An 8,949-nucleotide genomic window follows, 5' to 3' on the forward strand; every position below is an offset into this window, starting at 1 on the left:
TGTGTATAAATATTAATAACCAAAATAGATTTCTCCTTGTCCCATGTTTCAGAACATCCTCTTGGGGAAACTGTAGCACCACAGAGAGGCAGTTTAGCCCCAGACAAATATTAAATGTAGCACCAGACAAACTAAAGTCATAAGAACAGCTTCTCTCACCTGGTGCTATAGCGCTTAATATATACACACACAAACTGGCTGTTGTCCAAGCTGCCAAGCACCTGTTCCCCCACCACCCAGCCTGGGCCGTGCCCATTTTGCAGCGAGTTTGGTCTCTCAATACATTACTTAACTCTGGATGGACAGATTATTTTTCATCCTGCTGCATTGAAAGGAATGTTTATGTTGCCATAAACAAGGTGCAGTGGAGAAAACGCTAACGGCACAGCGAGGACATCACTAATCTTTTGACTCAGACTGCAGGAGCACGAATGCTCAGACCACCATCATCTACAAGGAATGTTGCTTACGTTCTCAACAAGGCATGCACGTTTTAACGTATGCATACAGGAGGGTTTACATTCTTCTATATATAAGCATGTATGTGTCTCTGGTTTGCTGCTGGGCCCTTGAACAGCTCCTTCCGTGCAAATCCTTCTTCACGTTGCCCAAAGCACTTCCAACATCTTCCACTTCTTTCTTTCTCTCCACTCTTCACAGCTGCTGCTCGGGCTCTGGATTCCCTGGAGGAAAAGGGGAAACAATTTTCTCCAAGGGCACAGGGTTTTCTCCAGCCTAAGAAAGGAAAAGAATTGTGTTTGGTTTTAATTATATTGATGCATTGGTTACAATAAAAGCTTCTTTTAAATTTATGCTTGAACCCTCCTGCTAAATTTACCGACGAGAAGAGGTGTATAATTTATGGGGAGGATGGTTTTGTGGTTCAACACGAGATTGCGCCTTTATCCCTGGGCTATGGCAGGATTTCTGGTGAGCGCTCATTTTGCAAAGCTCGTTCTTTTGGGTGCTCCATCTTCATTTGCATCGCGTTAACAAAAATGCTAAGTTTTAGGGAAGCCGTTAACTTTGTTCCAGGTAGGCAACGGGCGCACTGAGTACCACAGGAGGCGGGCAGAGCTCACTCATTCCTGGTTCTGCCACTGATTAGATTTGTGGCCTCGGGCAAACCACTTCTTGCAGTTGCTGCTGGAAAATGAGCGCAATAATAACTTATTTGCCTCAGAGGTGGGCTGCAAGCCTTAATTAATAAAGTGCTCAGGGAAAGGCACCCATCTAAGTGCAAATTAGCAGGAGAGGTGCCCAAGGGGCATCTGTTCTGAAACTCCCATTTCCCGCATTTCTAGCGCCATTGGCTGGGTGGATCCAGTCTTTCAGACTGCCTTGTCTGCCTCGCAGAGACTGGGACAATGAGCGGTCTGGTGAACACCTCCGCGGACAAACCTCTGCCGGCCGCCTGCCGGTGATTTCACCCGCCTGGGAGAAAGGAGCGGGGAGCAGCTGACTGTGCAACTGCATGGGCTGTGGAGTCAGAGCATCATTAGGGCCGGCAAACAGCTCTGGGGCAGATTCCGATCGGCATCGCTCTGCTGCAAGCCCGGGATCAGTTCCCTTCCTCCGGCACTGCCCCTCGGGTTATGCAGCGTGAAGGTTCTCAGGATCCTGGTGCTGCCGCGGATTCTGAGTAACCTACAGCATCTCTGGTTCAGCCTCACAAGACTGAACCATACCTGCGTTATCCCAGTTAGTGCCAGCTGCTCCAGCTGCTGCTGCACGCCAGACATGGCAATCAAAACCTCCCCTTCCCTCCCTTCGCAGTTTTGCTTTTTAGTGTGGGGACACCTGAAGCAACAGCGAAAGCAACCCAAGGGACGAGAGCCAGAATGGATCAGCTAGAACAGAAGCACATTTTATTTGTCTTGCTGCGATCAAGGCTAAGCCACACAGTTTCTACAGCTTCTACATCTGCACGTGCACAGACTTTCACACCCCCCCTACTCTTGGGAAGCACCGGAGGTGTTTTACGAGGGTTTTTTGCAGAGAGGTTGGAACGTGTCCCCGTTGGGCCCCCTGGGATCTCAGCACAACCGCACACTCAGGTCTAGGCCAGCACTGAGCGGACGGACGGACGGACGGACAGCGCCACGGCTCGCTCCAGATGTGCACAACGTCACCAGGAGGAGATTTGGGCACCTGCATTTCTCACACAAGATGAATTTATAGAGAGGGCGTCATAATTCACCCTGTCGCTGGGAAATCAGGGCACGACCTGAGGTGGTGCAGAGAAACCGGGCTGGCAATGTGGAGGAAGAGCCTGTGACGCGGTTGTTTACCCTCAAAGAGGTGAGGTATTTACTCAGGTTACACTGAAATAAAGACTTCAGGAGTCGATGAAAGGATTTCCTCCACAGCAAAACCATCTAATCCTTATTTATTGTTTCTCCTGTAGCAGCACTTCCAAACGGCAGCTACGAACCCCTGTCCTGCTGTGCCACCTACGGCCTGCAACAGATCATCCGTGCTGGCGTTACATTTTACAAACTGTCACTCTGTGTCACTTAAAGTATAGAAAATCTTTAGAAACCTGTAAAAGTTGATAAATCCTAGACCGTCTTGACCTCTGAGCCATAAATCTGCTCTGGGGCAGCAAAGCGTAGCGTTTATGCATCTCACAAGCCCTATTCTAAGAGCTTAAATGGCTCTTAAGTTTTGCATCAGCCCCGCGCTGGCTTTCTGCATAAAGGTGAGTTTCATGGAAAGAATAAAAGAGAAGCCCAGAACCCTGGCCTTCAGCCCATCTTGCAATAAAGCGATTTTGAATATCCTAAGCTGTGTTAAAGCCATTTCTGGGTGCATATTGGCTGCATTGCCAGTATCTGACTCATTAATGGAATATAGTTGGAGCCAAATTCTGATCTCATTTACAGCGCTGTAAATCCAGGGCAACCCGGTTGACTTCGGTGGAGTTCCTCCAAATTTCCCACAACAGGCACTCGGCAAATAGATCAAAATTTGGTACTTTGGGGCTGAAAAAGGCTGAGGAAAACCAAACAACATCCCATTTGTAATACTGGGGTTGACAGTAAATTAGAGTGCCAGCATAACCCCTCTGTAGAGCTGCTGAAACATCGTTTATTTTACAAGTCATTCTTATAACATTGCAACTTTTTGGGGGGATTGTCCATTATTATTGAAGTTTTTTATTATTAAGAAAAAGAAGAACTCTAGCTGAGTTCCTATATAAAAAATGCGGTGTCTTTTGAAAACATGCACTGAAGTGCTAAAGGAACAAAAATCACTTGCTTTGAAATCTCTAATGGGAAGCACCGTTCCCTTTGGTGACATATCCCCCTCTTCCTGGTCGTTTCGGGAGATGCAGCTTCTGCTCAGGAAATTGCTCTTATTCATTGCACCTATTAAGCAATAAGGCTGGGAGACAACAAATCACATTGGCTGATATTTGCGAAACCATCTCAGCCAGGCTCGACACATCCCATCGCTTTTAATAGATACGGGCGTCTCGTCTTCACAATTACTTTGAACTCCGCAGCCTTAAATCCGACGGTTTTATCACACAGCCTGCTAAGCTGGTGTTTACCAGGGAAAAAAGCTGCTCTTCTCTGGGATGCTGAGTAGGACGGGCATGAAATGACTCAGGTAGGGGGTCCTTAGTCTCATCTCAGCATTTCTGTGACTAATCTTTATTCAGAGACAGGACGCAAAGCCGTGCTTGGGTACCACGGGCATAAAGCCGTCGGAGAATCTGAGCTCATGTCCCCTAAAGCGGTTCAGCTCACAGCTAACGTGTCAGCCTGTGACTTCTTGATTTAAATGGGTTACACAGGCAATTCGGTTGGCACGTGTTCCACTCCTAATAAAATAACAGTTATTAATATATTTAAAGAAAATAAACCTATCCAAGGGCTTGGATTGCTGAGGGAAAGCTCGCGGCAGGGACAAAACGAGGCACGCTCGCTTCCTTCCTCACACAGCAGCAGGTTAATGAGAAAACAAGGGCTGGGCAAGCGCCCCGACAAATTCCCGAGCAGCCTGCGTCCGTGTATGCTCACACTTCATTAGCAGCTCCGCGGGAGGTGGAAGGGCAACTTGGAAGCCCAAAAAACAATTAGGAGTGGGTTCGAGAGGTAAGAGAAGAGTAGAACTACTAGGGAAGAACTCCAAAGAATGGTGTGTCTGGGAGATCTTAGCACAGACTTAGACTTAGAGTTACATCTTAGACTGAGGAACCCAGAGAGGGTGAAGAAACATGTTGAGGCTCCAATCTTCCCACAAAGAAGTGGCCAGCTTGGCCATAGGCCCCTGTGAAAAGAGGCATTTTGGCACTGCTGTTTATTTTTGAAAACTCCGCTGCTTGTTTATCACAAAAGTTAACACTGAAGCTTTTTCTTTGTGCAATTTAACTGTGAAGTTGGGGCAAGGATGGTGGGGACCTTTGGTGTTTTTGAGCAGGACGCTCGCCACTAGGACGAGCAGCCTCCTTCTTCCTTCGTTATCCGGGAGGATAAACACCAGCGTTCGCCTGTTTGTGTCAGGGATGCACAGAGGGTGCAACAGGCTGAGTGTTCATCCTCCCGCACACCCGCAGCTCTTCCTGAGCTCCTCGGCTCGGTCCCGCGCTGGCTGCACCGCCTCTGGTCCTTCATTTGTTTTGCACTCCTGCACAGCTCAGCGTGACATCTCCAGAAATCTTATCAACCTGATTTTAATACAGATAATTAACTGCATGGAGACTTTGGACAGAGTGGCTCTGCATGAACCTCGCAGCAAACAGTGGGGGGAATTACTGGCAACACAGTGGGCACGGAACCAGGCTGGTGAAGCTGGCAGGGACAAGCAGGGTTTGATTTTAATACACTGCCACTTCTGAACTAATAGAGCGAAATACGAGTGACACTGTATGCCAAACTGGCACGTGACAACTATACTTCATGCCCTGGCTCTCTATTTCAAGGTGATGTCAGATTATACATTATAAAACTGCCATTTGCAAAGCATTCATCCCCAAATCCCAAGCACGATCCACAGAAACAAGAGGTCAGTCACATGCAGTGGTCCTAATGCTGCTTTCAGTGGAACCAGCCAGGGGCCGGGCAAGCAGAAGTTCCCTGGTGCACGGGATTATTCCCTCGGCTGCATTGGTGTGTGAGGCCACAGGACCTGAGGGAACAACTACCAACCCTCTTCCTCAGAAACGGTACGTACACACGCGGCCGCCAATGCAAAACGCCATCACCCCTTGGAAAAGCAGGGGGGGAATTCGCGTAGTAAGCCAAGCTGAAACTGGCCTTTAACTTCTCTGTCCCTCCTACAACCACCACATCACAAGACAAATGCTGACTTTGCAGCCCATTTATTAAGTGCACAAATTACTCTCCTCTTACGAGCTGTTCTGTGAAATCCCAAGATCACAAGTGCTCAGAGCCTGTGCTACCCACCTTGTTGCAGAACAATGTTATAATCACTGCAGAGTGTCCCTGAGGATGGCAGAAAAAACATTTATTTTGTTCACAAATACTCTGCTGAGTTAATAAAACGCTGCTCTCTTACCACATCTCTAAGTCTAACCCAGCTCACCGCACTATCACTTGGGCTCTGAGATGCTGCAGATAATCAGATGCTTCAACTGGTGTGAGCAAACTACTAGTGAGAAAGAAAAGATTCTTAATGGCAAAAATAACCCAGACACCAAGGTGTAGATGATATATTTAATGACTCTGGGGTTACATTGTATTCTCATTTCCAGCTTGGTCACTTGTGCCTTAGGAGCCGGACAGGTCAGGCTGCTGTGCGTGGGGGCACCCAGGAGGCTGTGCCCAGCTCACTACTCCCCCACATCTGGCCTCTGTATCCTTGAAATTGCTTCACACCCCACACAAGGATCTTCTTTCCAGACCCTTACATTTGTATTTGTGTCCGGGAAGCCCCAGGGCATGTGGAGGAAGCTCAGCATGTCCTGTCTGCAGCAGCCTTTGAAGCCGCGAGGAAGGATTGTGCTCGCCCTGGTTGCATTGAGGATGATGCTTTGCTTTCCTGTAGTGTCTTTATCAAAGGCGGTTATTGTAGGGCCTGAAGTGCAGAAAGGCAAGAGGAGGTGAGGCCTCCACAGAGTCAACAGCAGAAGAGATTGGGAAAAAAAATAATACCTGCCTAACCAAAGCTACGTGAACCTTCACAAGAACTAAAAATCCAAACAGCTTTATCCTCGCGGGATGACCGGGGAGTCTGGACCGAGCGTGTGCACATGGGGCCAGCGAACCGGTTCCCTCTGCCAGCACCTCTCACCTGCCACCTTTTCTATGTGGGACAAAGTCCCCAGCTGAGCGGAGAGGAAATTCCCCGGGGTTGTTAGAAAGAAAAGGAACCCTGAGAGACTCGGTAAGGGAGATCACTGCAGTCCCACGTGGATTTCAACTTTTTGAGCAGGCAAGCAAGGCAGACAAGTGGGTTTGCTTCCAAACACTGGAACCAATCTTGCCATGAACTGAGGGGAAGGGAAAGATCTCTAAGCTCTGCTCCTGACCACAGCCCCATGTCTCTAACCACTGCCGTGCACCGCTGACACTCTCCATCCCGGAGCCTCATACCTCTGTGCTGATGATTTTATAGAAACTGAGGCTTTGATTCAGCAAAAAGAAAGCTTTCCAAAGGTAAGCAGCTGAACCTGCTGACAGTCTCAGCAGTTGTGGCTCAGATGACAACAATACCCCTCATACACCAGCGCATACACACACACACAGTACAAACACACACACCTGCTGGAAAACCTTACTTTTAAACTCACTCAAACCCCATACTTTTCCCCACACCATACATACATATCTAATTGTATTTCATGCACCTAAAAAGCAAGCAAGACATTGTGCAATACAAGACCTGACTCCCAAGAGCCAAGATCTGACCCAAGAGTTGCAAACAGCCCAGTTAAGCTGAAAGCTGCACAAGATCAGCCCAGTTGGTGGCATTTTTCAACTGATTTTAAGCTCTTGTCAAACCCTAACCAAGCTGGTGGGATGTGACCGCACACTGAAAGTTAGACATGCACTTAAGGTCATTCCTGAACACAGACGGATACTGGGGGACAAAAATGTAATTTAAAGCACCCAAAATAGAAGCCTTTGCTCCTCATGTTTGTGGGGAGAAACCCACATCCCAAAGAGCACTTCAGAGCACCCAAAATCCCTGAGGTGACCACAGGTATGCTCAGTATCCCTGAGTGCTCCAGGGCTGAGGGCGCAGACCTGTCCCTCCCAGCCCAGGAGCTGTCTCAGGGATGACAACAAAAGTTACAGAACCATTTCCCTGCTGCTGGTTTGCTCGGTGTCTCTGGAGCACATTTGGGGCTCTAGGAACCAGCAGTAACTGGGCTTAGATGTTTTTCCATGGCTGATGGCTTGGGACCCAGCTTAGGGAAAGCACATTATCCGAAACACAGAGCAAGGCACAGCCAGCCGAAGTCCCAGACTGTCATGTGGGAACATCTCACCACCTAGGGACCTCAACGATGGGGGCCCTGCAGCACCCATGGGTCTAAAGGCCACCAGGCAGGACACAGAAGTTCCTCCACTCACAAGAGGGCTGGAGGCTTGGCAGGCACAGGTGTGTGGCCGGGCCAGGAGGCTCTGAGTGTCCTCTCTCCCCATGGTCTGGCAGTCCAGGTGACACGGGACCTGCTCCAACCCCCCTGAGCTGCCCTGTGCTGCTGCCACTGGGGCCACAGGCTCACCCAGTGTGGGCACAGGGCTGAAAGTGCCCTGTGAGAGCACAGATCACCTGGGCGGAGGGGAGGTCCCAGGCTGGAAGACATGAAAGTTTGGGGAAGGGGAGAGGGGGTGTTCGGGGAGTCCTGGGACAGGGGACACTGATGAGAGAAGAGGAGAGAGGAGAGAAGAGAGAGGAAAGGTGCGATCTGGCAGGCGGTGCCTGTACCGCCAATACCCACAGCCCGCGATCAGCCGCCACAGCCGGCGAGTACCGCGGACAGCGCGCTGCGCCGGGCCGGCCCCGCAGCCGGACCCAGCCCGGTCCCTGGACTGGACCCAGCCAGGTCCCTGGACCGTACCGAGCCCGACCCGGGCCGCAGCGAGCCGGACCCGAGCCGTACTCTGCCGGGCCGGACCGCCCCATGCCGACCCGCGGCGTATCGGGCTGCACCGACCCCTGCCCTGTGGTGCCGCACTGGGCGGTACCGGACGCTGCCGCTCCGTTCCACACCGTACCGCTCCGTTCCGTGCCCTCACGGCCGCCCCGCCGCCGCCTCCCCCCGTTCCCGTTCCCGTTCCCGTCCCCGTCCCCCGGCGCGGTGCCGACCTGTTGCGCGTCCCGCCTGCTCCCCGCTCCGGCCAGCGCCCGTCTCTCCTAGAGGCTCCTCCTGCGGATCAGCCAGGCCAGCGCGGCCGCGGGCGGCAGGGCGCACAGCAGGCACACCACGGCGGCCAAGCGGCGGGCGGCCCCGTGGCCCCGGCCCCGCGCCTTGCGCCGCGCCGCCCGCTGCTCCAGCTCATCGCCCAGGCGGCGCAGGCGGGCGGCGACCAGGCGGGCGGCGGCCGAGGGCCGTGCGGCGCGGCCGGGGCTGCAGGGGCAGGGCGCGGGGGGGCCGCCGTGCAGCGCGCAGGGGCACATGGCTGCGCCGCCGCTCGCCGCCGAGTGCCGCGGCGTGTGCGGGCGGGCGGGCCGGGGCGGCGGCGGGCGGGGGCCGGGGGGGTTACATCATCCCCCGCGGGGCGGCGCTCGGCCGCGGGGAGCGGGGGGGCGGCGAGGGGTGGGGGGAGTTTGAGGGGGGGGACGGTGTGTGGATGGGGGGTGTGGGGGATCTGAGGGAAAGCGTGGGGTGGGGGGACTTGTGGGGAACAGAGGGTTTGTGTAGTGGGACATTCTGTTATCTAGGGATGGTGTGGGAGTTTGACAGGACAGCGCAGGGATGGAGGGACAGTGTGGGGATGCAGGTGACAATGTGGGGATGCAGGTGACAAC

At 52.4% G+C, this 8,949-nt stretch overlaps 1 protein-coding gene across 2 annotated transcripts; it reads right to left on the reverse strand.

Moving 5' to 3' along the window:
• Window positions 1–597: 597 nt before the first annotated feature.
• Window positions 598–8,617, reverse strand: HRK (harakiri, BCL2 interacting protein). Of its 2 annotated transcripts, none has more exons than XM_071815886.1 (2): window positions 8,287–8,617; window positions 598–683 (listed from the first exon to the last, which is right to left on the reverse strand). In XM_071815886.1, exon 1 carries the CDS (start codon window positions 8,596–8,598, stop codon window positions 8,335–8,337), a length of 264 nt encoding a protein of 87 aa, XP_071671987.1. In that variant the 5' UTR covers window positions 8,599–8,617; the 3' UTR covers window positions 598–683; window positions 8,287–8,334. The 2 variants fall into 2 exon arrangements, with proteins under 2 accessions (XP_071671987.1, XP_065707362.1); XM_065851290.2 differs by having other exon boundaries at window positions 600–735.
• Between the last annotated feature and the right edge of the window lie 332 nt (window positions 8,618–8,949).

Source organism: Patagioenas fasciata, chromosome 17, assembly GCF_037038585.1.
Source record: "Patagioenas fasciata isolate bPatFas1 chromosome 17, bPatFas1.hap1, whole genome shotgun sequence".
NCBI lineage: Eukaryota > Metazoa > Chordata > Aves > Columbiformes > Columbidae > Patagioenas > Patagioenas fasciata.